Below are 19,967 nucleotides of genomic sequence, written 5' to 3'. Positions count from 1 at the left end.
AGATGTCACTGCTTTGGTCCTTTCATTATTGGCTGCTACTTCCCAGTGGATGTCAGGTGGTGCAATACCGGCTAAGCAGTATAATTTCTCCAGTGGTGTGGGCCATAGACATCTTGTAATAATGCTGAATTTCTTTAAATAGGGTATGTAATTCCTGAAATTTTGGGAGGTAGGAGAACTTGAGTGCTGCAAAAAAAAGGTTTGGAAGTACCTATGACCTAGCATTCATTTGCCCACCACTCATAATCTTGGCCATTGGTTATGATGTGAACTCTCTCACTTCTTAAACTTTTTGTTCTTGCTCTTCAGATCCCGCAGAGGCCTCCTTTCTCTCTGTCACCTCCAGCCAAGCTGGCATAACCAAGAAAACCTCCCAACCCGGTCAGCGCCCACTACGCCTGAACTGTGTCGCAGTGCATGGAACCAACCTTCATGGCAAGGATGGCAGGACCCGGCGATGCTAAATGCAGAGGACTAACAGGCAGGTTTGGAAGCTCCTTTTGGCGCAAAGTGAGGAGGCAAAGTGGACAAAGGCATTGTAGGAAGATGCAGAAATGGCTGCAGTCAATCAGGGCAAGCTCCCAAAGGATTGCCTGATCGGTTGTAGGTATGACTGTCAGGGTTTCATCTTGGTACAAGAATCATGTCGGCCCCAGGACTGGATCCTCAAGACAGAAATAAGTAATTCTCTGGATGGCTGGACAGAAATAAATATGTCCATGTCAATATCGGATGCTGTCACCAGGATGGAATTGAAGGATCCCTTGCGCTGAAGGCACATGTCTATTTTCAGCGGAAACACCTTGAAGCTGTATTTGGAGGGGGAGGGGGGGAGGCAAGAGTGCCACAACATCTGTGTGGACCCCTGCTTTGAGAGAAATGTGAGAAATGCCACATGTGCTGTGTGCTTGCAATATTTCTTTGCCTCACTCTTGGGAGTGAAATACATTTCTAGTGAACTGGAATCTTTTAAACCAACAACTGACCAGAACTTCTCTTAGAATAGAAAGAGTTCACAATTTCAAGTTGGGATCATGGGGCTGCATGCTAATCATTGGCCAGCCCCAGTTAAATAAAAGGATTGTACAGTTCTTTGAGATTGTATAGAAGTTTGTATGAGCTCGCCAGTGTGTTGGCTGCCATGAAGTCACCAGGAGAGCTGGCAAATGGTTCAGAAAAGTGTGTGTGGTGGATTTTTGTTTCTCTGATTATTTACAACACAAAACAGAACCACTAGCACTTTCTAAAGTATTCTGAGAATTTTCTTCAGCTTCTTGTATTATTACCTTCTTACTCTAGGTTGCAGGGACTCCATCCTGCTCCAGATTCAGCCTCACCCCTCAGAAATTGGCTTACAGTAGGATCACATGGGTCTGTGTATATTTTTAGGTTCCTAACTTAATCAAATAGCTATTCCCAATATGCCCCACATCCTCTTCCTAACCAATTCTATCATAGTTTTCCATACAAGAGTCATCCCTCCCATCTCAAGACATTCATTAATCCTCTCCTTGTATTCCTTCTAATTAGACCTCTTTCCTCTCCTCCTTCCGTGTAACCACTGCTATACCTAAAAGAGGGAGGTGAAAAGAAGATGCAACAGCCATTTGTGTCATGAGCTTGGGATAATTTGACAGATTTAGAGACACCTCCACTCTCACCGCTCATATTGCAGGGCTGGCTCAACTGTGAATCTTAATAGAACAATATAACTGCCCTAGAATCACTTCCTCCTACTCATTTCTTTTCCAGAAAGTGTTACATTATTTTTCAGTTCTGAAGCAGGATTTTTCACACCAATATTTCAGGAGTATAACAAAGGTAAAATATTTTTAACCAGCCAAACTTGAAGATAAACTGAAATTAGACTTGCAAACATCTGTTAGCCGTTCTCTTTGGACTTAATGGGGCCTTAGCCTTGTATTGAGTAAAATGCCAGAAATGGCAAATGTAAGTAAATGAAGAGTAGCAATTTGCTTCTAGGTGGGGGAAGAGTGTCAACATTTCCCCACACACCTCCTGTGCCATTTTTCCAGCTGAAATGTCTTTGTGAATGCCCTATAGGCTAAAATACAAGGACCACCCCCAAAAGATACTTGGGCTGCCAAAAGAAAAGATTGATGACCCTTCCCCAGCTTCCTTCCCCCACCATATTTTATTTGTGTGTATGTGATACAAAACCAAAAATTGGGACAGCCATTCCTAGCTTGTAGTGCTCTAATTAGGCAAGTAATATCACAAGGGGGGTTATGGCAGAGAGGATAATAACTTGGCAAATTTATGGTTCAGATGAGGTTTGAAATCGGGATTCCATCGCAGGCTCTTATTCCCTGTGCAGACTTGAACTTGAGTAATCTGGATCCCTACTAGACTCCCAACTATACATATCTTGCCAGCAAAAGTTGCCATGCATATGCACATTCCACATTAGTTAATGATGCTTGTTCACATGTATTAGGTCTTCATAGAATGTGTGAGTTGTGAATAAGCCTGCACATCAATTCCATAATATGGAGACTGCTCAAGGGGCTCCCCTTAGGATACAGGAACTCTGTCCTGGAAATGAAGACAGCTAACAGCGATGTGTTGATATGAGAAAAGTGTGCACTACTTTTCAAACAGTATATACTCCAAATTTGAATAATAAACAATCAAAATGTCATTTCTGCTCCAAAGGCATGGTTGAGAAACTCTGAGTTTTATTGGGGTTTGCTTATCGAACTCTTTATGGAAAGTGTTTCAGACTCCTGCTATGGTCAAAGAAATGTGTACCTGTGGTACAAAAGTTTGGTTAGGTAACTCTTTGTTTGGCTGATAGTGTTTCTAGACAGATCCCTTACTTCTAAGCTGTGTCAGATGTGTCAAAACAATAGCAAAGGCTAGTAACTGAATGCTCCACCTGACTCTTTCTTGCAAGATTAGAGAGGTTTGGTAGCTAAGATGTCATGCCTTCACTGCTTTAATTAAGATCTATCAATATACCTATTTACTTTTAACTGCTGATTTGTCCAAATAATATTCCCCTGAATCATTACCTATCTGTTTGCAGACTTCTGCAAGACAATTGTCATTAAATTACAAATGTTCCCTCTGGTGCAGTTTCATTATGGCACACTCTCTCTTCCTCCACCATTAGAAACAAACACCAGTGTGTGCATTATTGCATTACATCTCACTCAAATTGCATGCAGGATAATATTATTCCTGTACCCCTACAACTTTTTGTGACGCAAAATAATTTTCAGGGACAAAGAGATGTTTCACAGAATTTGCAACATACCTTGTGAGTGGAGAAAATTTGAAGCATTAAAATAAATACACTGAAAATGAATGCATAGTGTGGGGAATGGAGAATATTTGGAGAAAAGAAGCAGACGGGGGTGGTGTTATAGGCAATGTTAATGTTAGGATAGAAGCAGAAGTGAAGTTTAAGCCAAAGATCATGAAATCTGAGAAGCTTTCAAGAATAGCATGTTGCAATCAATGCTGGAAATCCATTTGTATCTCAGAATAACACCACATGGTCATTGCAATGTATTTCCTTGTTTTTATTCAGAAATCTGTATTTGCTGAGGTTCCGTTCAAGAGCCTGAGGACAGTACTTGCAGGGAACAGCACAAATCCCATATTTCTACCTACCCGGTAGGAGCCCCCTACAAAAAAACCCTACTATGTAGATGGTGGTCATCCTCTCCTCCAATCTCAACTGAGGTTGCAACCACTGCTATAGAGCCTGGATTCATTTTTGTCTCCCTCTTATTAAGTTAACCTTGATATAAAGACTTTGTCGATCCATTGGGAAGTATAGCTAGAATACAAACAAAATCTACAAGATTTCTAATGTTGAGAGACAACCTTTCGAAGAAGACAATATTTTTATAATATTAAATCTGATGGGCATAACCTATGCTACATCTGTTTGCTCTATTTTTATCCCTGATCAAAAGGTTCTGCAGATATTTAAAAACTTTCATTAATTTCATTTTTTAAACTTTCAAAAGTTGGCAGAACCGGCATGGCAACATACAAGAGTGGGCATAGACCAAAGGCAGTAATGTCATTTTTAGCACTTAAGAACTGTTGGGCCCATTTGAAATTTTTGTAGGAAAAAACAGATTTCACTGATAAAGAGAAGCTATTCCATTCACGTACTGCAGGTTATTTCCTTTGAAGATTCCTCCAGTTGGTATGTAATGTCCTAGAGTTGTCTTGGAAAAGGCTGAAAGATCTGGATGTATCAACTAATAGGAGTAATTATACAAAATTATCTTTCATACTGGGTTGTTGTAGGATTTTTGGGCTGTATGGCCATGTTCTAGAAGCATTCTCGCCTGACATTGCGCCTGCATCTATGGCAGGCATCCTCAAACTTGTCACTGTTTCTTTGCCCACATCTATCAGTTTCCGATAATCCTATGGGACTACAGTACACGGAATGCTTAAAGCAGATTCTAAAGATGTCAAGGACACTAAGGTCTTTCTAATGAGTTATTTTTTGCGAATAACTTGAGCTCAGGCACCACCGAAGTTCCTTCATCCTTCCTGAGGCCCCTTCTACACAGCTGAATAAAATCCCACATTTTCCACTTTGAACTGGAATATATGGCAGTGCAGACTCAGATAACCAAGTTCAAAGCAGATATTGTGGGATTTTCTGATATTCTGGGTTCTATGGCTGTGTGGAAGGGCCCTAAATCCTTTAAATAAGACAGTGAGGAGCTATACATAAGTAGAAACAGTGAAAAGTCTCCACCATACTCCACGATCTTAAGAGTTCTAATCCCCCATCTATTAAAAATAATCACCACATTTGCAAGTGAAAAAGTTGTTTTGGTGCAAAAAACACCCAGGTTTTTCCAAAGAGGCTGCTCTGGTATACACAGATGTCAAATTGAGAGAACCAGTGTCAGTTGGTTTTGGAACTGTGTGGTGAAGCCATTGCTGTCCTTCAGTACAAAACACTAATCCCACCCCCTCCCCATTTTGTTCTGCTGTTCCCCTTGCCCCCCACAGCTCTCCTACTTTTTGATCTTGATGAGTGAATGGTAAACTGGCTTAACGATGATATGCAGATGCAGAGAGTTGTCAATGAGGTATTCAGAAGTGCGCTTCTGCAGATCGGCATGTATTAGGAAATCAGCAACTTCGTCGGTGCTCTGGTGGAAGCTGTAGGCGTGTTTGATAAAGACTTTTCCCTGCTGCCTGACACCCACCAAAATGGTCTTCTGGAAACTGACACCAGCAAAGTCAGAGCTCGTTGTGGCTGGAGTGATCACCAGGCGGGGGCGGCCATCTTCAATCCTGATGGTCTGGATGGCCCCAGAGACGGAGTCTGAGTAAACAGGACGCAGGCTGACAGGGAGCCAGCGTGGAGAAAATAGGACATTCCAAGTCACCCGCTTGGCAGAGTCATGGTTGCTGGGTCCCAACTGGGTCTGGAAACTGGTACTTCGGTCATCTCGGGCCGGGTTGTTGATGACCCAAGGGGAGCCCCAGGCAGTGGAGAGGTAGTTGCGGGGCAGGAACATGCTGCAGTTGACATCAAAGTATTTGGCAAAGTGGATTGGGGAAGCAGAGTGGAACTGGAAGGCTTGGAAGAGGAGGTCTTGGACGGCATTGTAGTGCTTCACCATCACTAGAGACTGCTTCTGCAAGTGGAAGAGGTGGCTAGGGGAGATCATGGGATAACGCAGGGATCTCAGCATCTTCTCTACTACAGGGTCCTCAGGCTTGTGGGTAGCAACCCACTCCTCCACAGCTGTGTAGAGCTCCAGCTCACTCTGCAGAACCAAGTCGGACCGTTCTAGCAAGAGGAGCAGCAAATCTATGCTGACGGAGGACCACTCTGCACTGCCCATCACAGCTGAGAGATTCCAGGCCAGGAACTGGAGGCAGCTTTCCTGCAGAGCTTCATCACCAATCCTCACTGCATAGTGGTACCAGCCCACCACATGGCCTTGGTTGGAGTCACTGGCCAGGCGGCTTTTCATGTACTCGGCCACTCCTCGCTGCAAGCTGGAGACACGGTATTTGCTGGCTAGTCGATGAAGCGGAATGGCTTGATGGAGGAGTATGGAGATCTCACCGCAGTATAGATACCTAGAAAAGGGGGGTGGAGTGGAGGAAACGTTCATATTGAGTATCACACTTTGTTCAGTAAGTATCATCCTCAATGTTTTCAAAGACAGTGTGCTGCAACACAAAAAGAAAAAAGGAAAGGGGGAAAAAGGGAACCATTGTGGTGTAGTACTTTAAGTGTTGGCTTAGAACATTGCAGCCCTGTTCAAGTTTCCACCGGCTCTCTCTTGCCAGGCTGCCTTCCTTTGTTTCTTCCCTTCTTCCCTACCTTCCTTGACTTCCTTCCTCTTCTTGTTCATTTGTCCTTCTTGGGATCAGGGCTCTGGAAAAGGCAGGCTCCTTGGGAGGAGGGAAAGAGAGATGGCAGCCTCTTGCATCGCTTCACCCTGATTGAGCATCGCCTTCTCCTTGGATGGCTCAGGTCTCAGTCTCCCTCTTCCTCCACAACTTTTTTCTTTATTGCTTTGCAAAGAAGGCTCCCCAATTGCCCTACTTGCCCCAAGCACTTCCTGCTGCTGCTGCTGCATGTCCGAGGCCGAGCACCTGCCTGGCTTCCCTCCTTCTCTCCCTCCCTTCCTTCTCCACCTTGCCTACGTCCTACATTGCTACTTTGCATTTTCCAAAAAGGCTGCCGTTCACTGCATCTCCTCCATTGGGAAAAAAAGGGGAGAGCAACTATAACTCCCTTCTGTTACAATCAAAGCCCTCCCGACTGGTGGCCATGCCGTCTCTGCTGGAAAAACCTTCAGAGAAGGAGAGTCCACCAGACTCTGAGACAGCATATGCCACTGTCTGAAATGACTTGAAGGCACACAACAACAATCCTAATTTACTTCACTCTCATCAGCCAAAAGCGGGCCCACACTTCCCACTGAAAGACAGGTTAACATTGTTCTTCATTTTATAAACTGAATTGTTCTTTCATTTTCTTTTTGCACAGCAAATAAGACATATGCAGAGTACATAGGAATGTGTTCAGATTTTTTTCAAACTATAGTCTGGCCAACCAATAGGTTGAAGGACCATGAACAGGCCCTCGGCTTTAAAAGTTTGGACACCCCTGGTTTAGGGATTACTGGAGATCGAAGTTTCAATCCCAGGTGAGCCACAGAAGAATTTGGGTATTTTTGGGTCAATTTTAAATTCACAAAAAAATAGTTGGTATTTTAAATAGGGGCTTCATGTAATTCAAGAGGGGGTCAACTTTTTCCTAGTACTCAAAAATGTTTTAGCAGGAGGTCAGTGTTCCAAATGTGTTGCCATAAAGTTACAAAAACAGCTTAGAAGGTTTAGGTATGTAGATCAGTCGATCTAGGACATAGGTGAGCAGATTTTAGGCTTCTAGAATTTACTATGTTGCTGGCTTTTTAACAGGAATATCACAGTATAGCCAAAGCCAAGTGAAAACTAGTGGTGTGGGAATGGCTTGGAGCAAATGTATACTTAAAATTTGTGAGAATAAAAAACCTTAACCCAGAATTGAGCATCGCATTACAGTCTTTTGAGCATCGCATAAAAGTCTTCTCCTTTTCTCACCTCTTGAATTTTTAAAAGCCTGGTTTAGGAATCCTAAACTGGGGTACAAAACTTGGAAATATTTTTTTACAAATAATCTGTTATCCCTGAGTTTGTTAAACTTTTTGGCCATTATGTTAAGGGCATTTTTAGGAATGCTTGGTGGTGTGTGTGTTGTTTTAATTCATTAATAGTAATGTACAGCTGTTCTATATTGCATTCTGAAAAGTGTCGGATTAATTTGGCATATTTTTCTTAATGTGCCAGTTCTGATGAACTAAATTTCTTTAGCTATTTCATGTTCATACAGAATCAGAAACACTTGCTATGACAGATAACACTGAAATCTGTTAGTAAATCTCAGCCTGGCAAGATTGATTTGGAGGAGATCCTGCAGTTTAGAAGGAGTAGTCAGCAGTTAAATACCCAGGGGGTGGGCAGACTCTATTCCAATGTTGGATGCAATGAGCTTCTCTTATTCCCTCCATCCAACACCAGGTTTAAAAAAAATCAGGGACATCAGTGGGTGCATCTACCTCATCTCACTCTCATGATCTCATTTTCACATTTATGGAGCCGCCAATGGTGCAGTGGGTTAAACCCCTGTGCTGGCAGGACTGAAGACCGATAGGTCACAGGTTTGAATCCGGGGAGACCGCGGATGGGCTCCCTCTATCAGTTTCAGCTCCTCATGCGGGGACATGAGAGAAGCCTCCCACAAGGATGATAAAGCATCAAAACAACTGGGCATCCTCTGGGCAACATCCTTGCAGACAGCTGATTCTCTCACACCAGAAGCGACTTGGAGTTTCTCAAGTCACTCCTGACACAACAATTTTTTTTTCAAAACCAGATATTTTGGATCAAAACATTGTTTAAAAATGAAAACAAAAGATGGAAGATCCAGTCATGGATTGCCAGTGTATTGCCAATGTAACCTTTTGATGCTCAGCTAAGCTTCCTTTATTCTCAGCCAAAACAACCCCATTCTGGCCATTCCTGGCTGAGCAGAGTGAGGGAGAGACTAAACTCCAAGTTTCATTTAGAATAATGTTTCTAAATGTGGGGCCAGCATTTCTCTCTCTCTCTCTCTCTCTCTCTCTCTCTCTCTCTCCAACGTGCCAGGGACCATCACCTCATTTGTGCCTATTGACTACAATCGTTTCTTTCTTTCCTGGAAAGACAGCAGGGAATGGCAGCCAATAGTTCAACGGCCAGCAGCAGTCCAAAGACCACCCCTTTGAGTAGCACAGATCACGAAAACAAAAACGTGTACAATGAGTAATACGTATCTCTATGCCAAGGAATTCCTCCTCCATTTCCTATCTTTTCATACTATATCTGGCATCAAGCAGTGCTTCCAACGCTGCCAGTTGCAAATGCAGTGATCAGATCTTATTGGCAGTCCCACCTAGAGTTTCAAACCCATTGAGTTTCTGGGGATTTTTTATTCACCATTCAACAACTGATTCAATGTTTCTGCTCATGCTGTGATGCTAATAGCGTTTTAGGTTAGTATCTCAACACACTGGGCAGCAAGGAAAGCCCACAGTGGAGTGGGAAGAATTCAACTCATTGAAATGTAGTGCTGGAAGTAAGTACTACAGATATTTGATTTGCCAAAATAACAAATAATTGTGTCCTAGGGAAAACTAAGCCTAAAATCTCAAAAGAAAATGGAATGACTATATTGTGGTTATCATAGTTTGAACACATTATTAAACATCATCAACATCATCACACTAGAGAGAGAAAATCCACTTAAAATCTAGTTTTGCCCCCTGCAGAATTCTGTGGTTTGTTGTTTAGGGAGGAGCCTTTAACAGCCTCACTAAACTACAAACCCCAGAATTCTGCAGGCGGCAGAAACCGGATTTTAAGTTGATTTTTTCTCTAGTGTGATGAAGTAAAATGTCTTATTATTGGGAACCACAATGGAGCAATGGGTTAAACCTTTGTGACTGCTGAACTTCTGACCGGAAGGTCAGGGGTTCGAATCCACGAGATGGTATGAGCTCCCAACTGTCAGCCCCAGCTACCCATGCAGTGACATGAGAGAAGCCTCCCACAGGATGGTAACACATCCGGGTGTCCCCTGGGCAACGTCTCTGTAGACGACCAATTCTCTCACACCAGAAGCAACTTGCAATTTTTGAAGTTGGCTCTGACATGATAAAAAAAATCATGTCTTATTAGAAAAGATGCTGAAGAAGTAGGAAAAGAGGAAGGTGGGTTGATTCAACCAAGGAAGCCACATCCCTGAGTGCGCAAGACATGCATCGTTAATGACAAAGGCTCTTGGAGATCTCTTATTCAGACGGTCACTACAGGTCAAAGCTAACCAGCACATAACCACATTGTTATAGTTTCAACAAGATACAGCAATAACATGGGATAAATGGAAGGATTGCAATAAAGGGAGAAAAGTACCCCACCACCAGGCTGCTTAAATAACATTTAGAGGCTGACGGTGGAGAAGCATCAAACAAAATCACCCCATTCTCCTTCAGACCTAAGTTTAATATATCTGTTAGTTCTTGCTGATTCTGAGTGCAGAGAGCATGCAACCAAACTCTTACCTGATGAACTTTTCAAAAAGGGCCGCACTGTCCGGAGGCTCATGCAAGGTGAGAATTGTTTGGTTGTGCAAGAGGCTCTCAAAGATCTCACTTTGCAAGCTGAGCATCAACTGGTGGGTGTGAAAGACTTTGATTTCATCGGAACCAGAAGTGCGCACTCGCAAGGTGGTGTCACTGGCATTCCCATTGTGTAGGAGCTCCTGTAGCCGCTGCAGCAATGACAGGGAGTGGTTGATGGTCGCCACCGTAGAGTCCCCAGTGAGGTCGGCCTTCTGGACTGCAGGGAACAGGACACAGAAGAAACAAGTGAGCTTGTGAGCAGAGGATAGGGGTAGAGTACAATGCACCTTAAGGGACAGCTATCGGTGATTTCAGTGGAAGGCTAAATGAAAATAAACCCACACAAGTAAATTTAAGGGGATTTCCATTATTGTGGCAATTTTAGGCCTTGGAAAGTTATATTTGTGGAGCACAGCTCCCAGTATTCTTCAGTCAAGCATGGCCAGGAGCTAGTGTGAAGGAACTAGCCAAAGTACTAAAGCCTTCCTCCAAATAGGTTCATTGCTTTGATGTATATTTTAGAATTAGGACTAAAACAGAGTAGATTTGTCATCACACTGATGTCAGAGGCCCATCCATCATGATGTGGGTGTATGTGAGTGAAACCATAAACACATGCAGTTTACTGTTCGGGAGAGGGAGGGAAGAAGGGAGAGAGATTGGGAGTGAGAGGGGGAGAGAGGAGATGTATAAGATACTGGGGAAGCTTCTACACAGACACTATAATCCAGTTGGAAGTAGATAAAAACTATTTGATTTGGCTACACAATGCCTACACAATCACCCAGGAACCAATTCAGTCCTGGGACAGTGGCTACACTATCCGCTAAATGCAGATCAGAACTGAACCCACAATATCGATGGCAGGACAGCCACTGGGAAAATTTGGGGGGGGGGGGGCGGATTTAACAAGTCCACTGAGAAGCACTGCTGAACCTATCCATTTCCATTCAGGACCAGTGCTGGACTGTAGCAGGGCACAGGAAATAAGAACAAAAGCGTAGAAAGAGAGAGTTCTCATGGGAATGATGTCGTTTCATCTCCAGCAGAATAATGGTTTACCTTCCAGCCAGGTGTTTTTCCATGTTTTTCAAAGTGCTCCAGCACTAGGGGTGCCCTAAAAAGCATTGATCATATTTTGGTCCCAGTTTCAGGCCCTGCATGGGATATGCTCTGATGGGCTGCAGTGCATTATTTATCTTATTCTAGACTTTCTGGTGAGTTTTTTAATTGTCCTGCTCCTGGCTTGATGTGTACTGCAACGTGCATTGGGGATGTGAGTTTTGTCGACACGACACCCTTGAGCTGGCTTCAGTTATATGGTCTGCGTAGAAGGGCCCTTGGAGGGATGTGTGTGTGCAAAATCTTTGGGGATCTGATGAGGTTTGAGTGAATCCTCATAGGCATGCTGGTTGATTGTGCCCCTTACACCCCATTAACAATGAAGTCTCAAGTGATCTTTCACACAGAAGAAACTGCCTCTTGCCATTTCTCCCATTGCAAGGGACATAGGGAAGAATATAATGCAGGCCAGTTGGGGAAGCAGATGAACATGCTCCAACCAAAGCTTGTACTCAACTCCCTCATGGAAACCAATGGGACATGCTCTTATTTATGCTTATTCATGTGGCCTATGTTTTTGCTCTCTGATGAACTTCAAACTATTTAAAACTGATAACTTTTTAATATATCGTCGAAGGCTTTCATGGCCGGAATCACTGGGTTGTTGTAGGTTTTTTTCAGGCTATATGGCCATGTTCTAGAGGCATTCTCTCCTGACGTTTCACCTGCATCTATGGGAAGCATCCTCAGAAGTATCTCACTACCTCTGAGGATGCTTGCCATAGATGCAGGCAAAACGTCAGGAGAGAATGCCTCTAGAACATGGCCATATAGCCTGAAAAAACCTACAACAACCCAACTTTTTAATACATTGACATTTTCAAGATTTCAGTATGCCTCCATTTCTGAGCCTCCTAGCTGTAAGAGTTGCAATGAAATCATTCAAGCTAGTACTGCCTGGTGGCCCCATCTGAGTGTCTGACATTGAAGGTGGCAATTAAAACCAGCCTATCTTCCCAAACACACACACAAACCCATGCTCTATCTAAGCCTGGCTAGCGCTTGTGGGTATCACAACCTTTTCTATACTGTTCTTGGGAGCTGGATCTGAGCCAGCAGTTTCACAGCCATCATTAACTCAATGAAATCACTGCCACCGGATGAAATAAATGCTTGCCCTGTGCCAAATTACACTTCTCATTCTCCCTTGGGAAAGAAAGCTTGGCCTGTTCATACTCTCCCCGTTTCTTGGCTTCCTTCTCCTGCCCGATCCAACTTGAGCGGGGATAAAAGGTTAAAATCCAAAGGCAAACAAATCCTAGCCCTTCTAATAAGGACAAAGAGGCACAGTGGGGTGGGAAAGAGCAACTTCAAGGGGACGGGCACCAAGTGCGGCTGTTTTCATGAAAACATCACTTTTGTTGAAGCTGCTTTCCACAAAAGGGAAAGCATTTGTGACTCTTGGCTCCAGGGAATAGGGTTGAAGGGAATTCGCAATTGCAAAATGTTCTCTTTCACCTTCAAATTGTCCGTTTCTCCGTCTTCCTTTTTCCATGGCTCCCTGCCTACCTTTGTTCCAGTTTGATCTGCTTTTTGCATGAGCAGTCGACCCATAATTCCCAGCAGATGACAGAAGACAATTGGCGTGCCTGGAAAGTGAATGAAATCACCCTCTCCTTTGCCTCTGCCCAAGTAAAGTTGTAATAGATCCTTCAAAATATCAATTCCTTTTACAAGCTCACAAAAACTCCATTAGAAGCATTAAAGTTTGGCCCTCTTAAATAAGGTTCAGATTTCCAACATTTACCTGAGCACAGTTATGAGATCTAGTTTTCAGTAACCCCACTACCAAAACAAAAAGGCGAAGATAGGAACACAGTGTGTCAGTGGGAAGATACAACTCACTCATATTCTCTGGTGAAGAATGTGTCCTTATCAATAGTCCCATTCATTGAGTTGGAAAATATCCAGCCCCAGTTTTACCTTTGGGTTCATTTGCATCCACATTGCCCACAGTGAATCTGGACCTTATATTACATCATTGAAATCCTTTTTCTATCAAAGGGATAAGCTTTCTCACATATGTAGCACAGTTAAACCAATCTGAATTGGAGATTGGAAATGGGAGAAGCAGTTTGCCTATTCAGAAGGGCAACGTGAACTTTGGTACTTAGTTTCCACCCTAAAAGTAAATTATTCTATAATCTATTTATGATCTAAGTTTCTATTATAGTGATACTCAAACTACTTCTGGCAGAATGGTTGTCTGTAAACTCTTTGTAAGGCATAGTCAATTCCTGTTATTGGGTTTTTCAGTCAAGGGGCAAAGAACACAACAGGCAGACCTTCAAGGTCAAGGTGTTGATAATGCTGCCTTTTGAGTATACACACATATTAACATAACTTTGCAATACAATACATGCAATACAACTGTTTTGGTTCACTCCTGACACAATAAATAAATAAATAAATAACATGACTTTTGAAGCTATTGTATTCTTCTAGCAGAATAGTCTAGTAATTTGAGCCCCCGGTGGTGCAGTGGGTTAAGCCCTTGTGCCAGCAGGACTGAAGACTGACAGGTCACAGGTTCAAATCCGGGGAGTACGTAGATAAGCTCCCTCTGTTAGCTCCAGCTCCCCATGCGAGGACATGAGAGAGGTCTCCCACAAGGATGGTAAAACATCAAAAAAAATCTGGGCGTCCCCTGGGCAACGTCCTTGCAGATGACCAATTCTCTCACACTAGAAGGAACTTGCAGTTTCTCAAGTCACTTGTGTCACACAAAAAAGTCTAGGAATTAAGAAACACGCCTGAAAGCTAGCTTCCGTTTCTCAGGCAGACTCTTTGTATAATCTTTGGGAAATCCTTCACCCTTCTAGGTTGAATATTTTTCTTAGGAACAAAACACAGCACCAGTCCCTATGGCACTGGGATGCTGAAGCCAGGGACCCAATTACATGATTGTTGGAGCTGCTACTGGACTTAATCACTAGCTTCCTTTGCCATTCTCAGTGGTTCCTTCAAAATTGCATTGTCCTTGGCTCTAAAGTGTGTTTCAAGGGATTCTTTACACTTCCTAAGTTCTGCAAGACCAAGTTCCATTCCTTAGTGACATTTGTGGCTCTGCCATACCTGAGTTCCTGCCCTGCCCACTCACCTGGCCAGGCTCCTTCCTGCCAGCCCTCCTTCCCCTTACCTGCTTGGACAGCCAGGCATAGCAGTGAGACGGCCGCAAAGGAGTAAGTCCATCGCCTGGGGGTGGCCGGCCGGACCCCTATCCCTTTCGCCATGGCTTCTCCTTTGGGCAGCGTGTGCGCAGCAGAGGGAATCAGCCCTCAACTGAGCCTGCTAATGTGCCTGACTCTTTATGTAGGACACTGACTCTCCCAGCCCCGCTTGCCATTGATTGGTGGAAAACTGGTAACAGCTGTTACCAAGGAAACCACTTAAGATGGGGAATTGATGCCTGTTGGGCAGTGCGGAGTCCCTGGGCCGCAAGCTGAGCCTCCTTTGGGACAATGCGGCTACCTTGAGCCCTCAGCCAGCAGGAAGCTGTACAAGGAAACAAGGAGGAAGTCCCATCTCTGCACTTGGAGTTTCTAAACTTCCAAACTTCTGCAGAAATAATTTGCAATTTACATGTGCTGCAGGCAGCAGGTTTTTTGGAAATATAGATGGTGTATGCCCTGTCTGAAATGCTTGGAACCAAAAGTGCTTTGGATTTCAGATTTTGGGGAGGATTTTGGGATGTCTGTCTTTGCATCTATGTACAAAATGACATATTTGGAGATTGGACTCAAGTTTAAACATGAAATTCATTTATGTTTCATATACAGCTTATTCATATAGCCTGAAAGTAATTATAAAAAAGGTAAAGGCTTTCCCTGACATTAAGTCTAGTCAAGTCTGACTCTGGAGGGTGGTGCCCATCTCCATTTCTAAGCCAAAGAGCCGGCATGAACCACCTCCAAGGTCATGTGGCTAGCATTACTGCATGGAACGCTGTTATCTTCCGGCCAAAGCGGTACCTATTGATCTACTCAAACTTGCATCTTTTCAAACGACTAGGTTGGCAGAAGCTGGGGTTAACAGTGGAAGCTCACCCCGCTCCCCGGATTCGAACCGTCAACCTTCCGGTCAGCAAGTTCAGCAGCTCAGTGGTTTAGCCTGCTGCACCACCAGGGGGCCCAAAAGTACTTATATACACTTTTTTTTTTTTGCATGAAACAGTATCTGTACACTTAATTACTGGAAAGTCATCACTATGGACTTCATCAGACGTATTGCAAAAAGCCAGGCCCGGGGGTGGGGGGGCGGCGGGTGTTATCTTCTTAGCAAAGGGTATCATCCACTTCCATTTTTAAAGACATTGTTTCATTTTACAAATCCCATCAGGTGCTTTATGCTCCCTGGCCTTCTCCCATTCTGCCCCATGTTCTGAACCATCACAAAAGTGAGTGCACTCCCTGCTCGCTCCACATTGTTTTTTTAAATGATCTGTCTTTCCCATGCCTTCCTGCCCTCCCTCATACCAGTGTTATTATAAACCACCAGGCCTGTAGCCGGGGGGGGGGGGGGGGTGTTAAGGGTTCAAACCGCCCTCCTCCTCGAAATTTTTCAGGTTAAAAAATAACTATTTCTTGGCTATTTTTGGCCTTATTAACCTTGCATACCTTGTATCTTATACCTTTTATGGAGCAATAAGGGTCTTTGGACTGTATTAAAAATGTTGTTGTTGTGTTATCGAACTACTCTTCATGATTTGCTAAAAAAAGTTTCAACCCCCCCACCCACCGAATTTTTTTTCTGGCTACGGCCCTGTAAACCACTCTGCTACGATCCCTTCCTTCCATGCCTCCCTTCCCTCCATTATACCAATGTTGTTGTAAACCCCTTTACCATGATCCCTTCTTCTCATGCCTTTTAACATTCTACATCAATGCAATATGAGTACTAATAAAGGTATGTTCAAATTTAGGAGAAAATTATAAGGTTACTTACTATAAATTGTTCCTGAACTTTCACAGGCACTAGAACTTCCTATAGCGGCTTTAGAAAAGGAAACAAAAAAGTTAAAAAGCTAGCAATAGCACAATTTTGAAAGCCTAGATTACTATGAAGGAAGAATGCAGTGAAAGCTAAGTGGTGATAAGAGTTCTTTCTCCCACCCTGGACATTCCACAGATATATCAACCCCACTTGCCTGGTTTCCAACTGACTTCACTACCTCCGAGGATGCCTGCCATAAATGTGGGTGAAACGTCAGGAGAGAATGCTTCTGGAACATGGTCAGACAGCCTGGAAAACTCACAATAACCCAGTGATTCTGGCCACAAAAGCCTTTGACAACACATAAGTGGTGATACCTTACCATAGTGCTATTCCTTAGGATTACATTCATTTTAAAAAATACTCCTGCTGAAGGATTTTGTTTTAAAAGTGGAGCATAGGAGACCACCCATAGGAACGCCCATTCCTCCATGTAACTGAAACTATTCAACATGGGCAAATCTGACACATCCTATTCCGTGTGTTTTTAATTACTTTATCTTGTTTCCAGACACATCGGGAGCTCTGAAGATAGTTTTTTCCCATCTCCTGTCCATCCCCCTTTCTCTACACTTCTACTACATTTCAAGGACAAAGTGCAACAGATTATAACAGAAAGTAGTCTTATGTCATGTGAAAGGCTCCGTGGCACTTTGTCCCTGAAATGTCTTAGAAGTGTGTGGAAACTGAGGAGAACTTGCATCTGATGAGGTCCTATCTCAGGCACCCATTTGGGCATTTTTGGATTTTGGAATTCCACATAAGGGATGCTCAGTTTGTACTTCCAACCAGGGTGACTGGCAGAATAATGCACCTTTCCCTCTGTTTGAATGCTCCATTATCCTCATTTTGTAGTATATGCTCAAAATTTGGTGTTTATTAAGATGCAGTAAGGTTAGGGTTAGAGTTAGAGTTACGGTTAGAGTTACAGTTAGAGTTAGGGCAGGAGGACAAACTGGCTGGATACATCTGGTCTACTTCATTTGTTCTAGTACAGGGCACTCTGTGCTGTAACATTTGATCTGAAGAAACAGTACATGTTGGGTCTTCAAGCCTCTTAGCAGCCAGAATCCATCAAAAAATCTAGAGTCCACGAGGGAAGGCTTTCCATGCTGAAAGCAGGTGTGATTCCAGGCTTTCCAAAAAAGTGTCATTAATCAATGCTATGGATTCATGGGAGTTGTCATTCCATGCCTTTATCCTTTTCTGCCAAAGTATGCTGGTGCCTCACCGATGTACAAATCCCAGGATCCCATAACTTTGCGCCATGGTAATTAAAATGATGTTAAACTGCATTAAGTCTACAGTGTAGATGCACCAACGTCTCCAAAGCTCACCTGCTTATTAACGAAGGTCCAGTTGACTACTGGAGGCAGGAGCAAATGTTGTCAGATCACATAAAATGGAATATCTTTCAAGTAAGAAGTCTAGATTGACCCACTTAAGCCTGTCCCCTTTCCAAGAGTTGCCTTTAGGAGAGAGCAGAGGTCACCACTTTAGGCCAGCCATAGCTCAATAAACAGCACCAAGAGAGCACATCATGTCACTGCCACTTTGATTTCTGTACTTCAAGAGATATGAGACTCGGGATTTTATCACATGAGGCTGATAAAGTGCAGATTAAAGTGCCTTTGTATATAGCTTACCACATGGCATTGTGTTTCCTGTTGTTGCATTGTACTCGTGGTTGGATTGTCTTTTTCATTGACAGGAGAAACCTATCAATGAATTCAATGTAGCTGTTACTCTGCTCAGTTGCAACAAAATGAGGACGGGGAGGGATAAAAATAGGACGGGGGGCCCATAGCACTCATGCACCGATTGGGACCAACATGGGTAAGAAGCAAAGATATACAGAAGACTGATTGAAAAAAAATTGCAATCAAAAAGTGCCAACATAACACAAGTACAGTAAAGTGTAAAAGTGAGCATTCTAATAATAGTATGTTTCTGTTTGCTAAAAAAACATACAAAAAAACCATTATCGCCACAAAACAACAGGTTGTGTGATAAAGTTATTAGTTATCATCAAAGCTTTGAGAAAAGTTTTAAAATGGACTGGAATGTTTGATATCGCAGACAGGAGGTTATATCCATGTCAGAAGAGGGCACTGTAAGCTCAATCTCACCACACCTGTACCAAACCTAGGTTGTATCTCCACCTATGGCATTGCCACTATTAAGCCCATGGGGGCAGGCATGTAGCCGGGGGGGGGGGGCTTGAGGGGCTTCAGCCCCCTCCCCCCGAAATTCTCATGGTGGTTCGCGAAAAGGGCCTTACTGGTGCATTATTTAAACTGTGATGTTTATTCATATCATGATCTGATCACCATACTCAATATATCCCATATGCATGGGGGTATTGGGGTAATGATACAAAAGGTTTGCTAGGCTAGACCCTCTTTCACTCAGACGAAATCCTGGCTACGGGCCTGCATGGGGGTGTCTTCTTTCTTCCTTTAACCACTGTCTGACAGTAGACTAATAACCAGGAATGGCAGTGGACACTGCTGTATGGACTGCGAACAAGCTGAAATCCTGCAACACAGAAAAGCCATGCTTTAGAATGTTGCTCACAGAGATAACTAAACATTAGAGTTGCAAGCCTTAGTTGATCAATCCACATAATTATCCAATTTCAGTTCTAATTATTCATTAAAATTCCCTCAACATTCTTGAACGATTGCTATTGTGTAGGATGCAGGAGCATGTTCATTTTCTCTGTCTTCTGAAAGGTGATCTAAAAGGTCTTTTGAGTACAGTTTTTCTTTCACAGCATTAACAAAGTTTTCAGGTTCTCTCTTTTAAGACTGGGGCCTCATCTACACTGCCATTAACTGCATTGAACTGCATTATATGGCACAGTAGATGGAGCCTGCAGGACAACACTTCCTCTAACACCCAAAACCAAAGATGCAGACCTCCAAAAGCATGTGGAGCCAGCCTAATAAAAGTATCACCAATGGATTTAAGACTTTCAGCAGAATTTGCTAATATGCTTTTCCCTTCCACTTCAGTGTACTATGCAATATGAAAACAGGGGCAGATCTGGTTGCATGAATCTTCTCCATTCCATCAGCAACTCCTGGCAGGGAGCTAATATCATTAGGAAGATGCAAACGATTGCCCCTGCTTCCATAAAGGCATTGTGTGAACACAACTAAGAACAAAAATCACAGGTAAAGAGATCAGACCACTGATTGGTGTCAGTCCAGTTTTTATAACCCAGATCATAATACAGATTCTGTATCCAACCCTGATTTTGCCATTTTATGTAAGGGACACATTCTTACTATGCTATTGTACATGATAGGACTTGAGCATTCAGGTATTGTAGTATAATTTTATATTAGAAAGGTTTGTCCAATGCATGGTTACGTATCCTAAAGATTTCTTTTTAAAAGTCAGTTTTTAAAAATATTTTTTGAACTGGCAATACAGTCGTTATGCAACCAGAGCATTTAAATACTTGATGATCCAGTTATTTATGTGTTTACTTGGAAATAAGCGTAATTGTGTGCAATCTGGGTGTATGTGCTTAGGACTAAAGAATAAATTTTGCAAGTGCTCCCACCAAGATTATGGTGAGGCAAATACCAACCTAGGTTGCCTCTGTGCATT

The 19,967-nt window shown here is 43.1% G+C and overlaps 2 protein-coding genes across 3 annotated transcripts in view; one reads left to right on the top strand and one right to left on the bottom strand.

Moving 5' to 3' along the window:
* The window catches only part of KIF19 (kinesin family member 19), a 52,757-nt gene extending 45,200 nt beyond the window's left edge, over positions 1-7,557 (top strand). For both annotated transcript variants that reach the window (XM_060764255.2, XM_060764254.2), the window contains one exon: positions 310-7,557. In XM_060764255.2, coding sequence (XP_060620238.2) covers positions 310-464 — 155 coding nt within the window. In that variant the 3' untranslated portion in view covers positions 465-7,557. The remainder of the gene's footprint in view (positions 1-309) is intronic.
* On the bottom strand, positions 3,534-14,657 carry BTBD17 (BTB domain containing 17). The gene is made up of 3 exons (XM_060764256.2): positions 14,494-14,657; positions 10,173-10,449; positions 3,534-6,099 (listed from the first exon to the last, which is right to left on the bottom strand). The coding sequence occupies exons 1-3, from the start codon at positions 14,585-14,587 to the stop codon at positions 5,019-5,021; spliced, it is 1,452 nt and encodes a 483-aa protein (XP_060620239.2). The 5' UTR covers positions 14,588-14,657; the 3' UTR covers positions 3,534-5,018.
* Positions 14,658-19,967: the final 5,310 nt, after the last annotated feature.

Source organism: Anolis sagrei, chromosome 2 (genome assembly GCF_037176765.1).
Source record: "Anolis sagrei isolate rAnoSag1 chromosome 2, rAnoSag1.mat, whole genome shotgun sequence".
Classification (NCBI taxonomy): domain Eukaryota; kingdom Metazoa; phylum Chordata; class Lepidosauria; order Squamata; family Dactyloidae; genus Anolis; species Anolis sagrei.
Note: the sequence above shows the minus strand (reverse complement) of the source record. Positions and strands in the feature narration are given on the sequence as shown.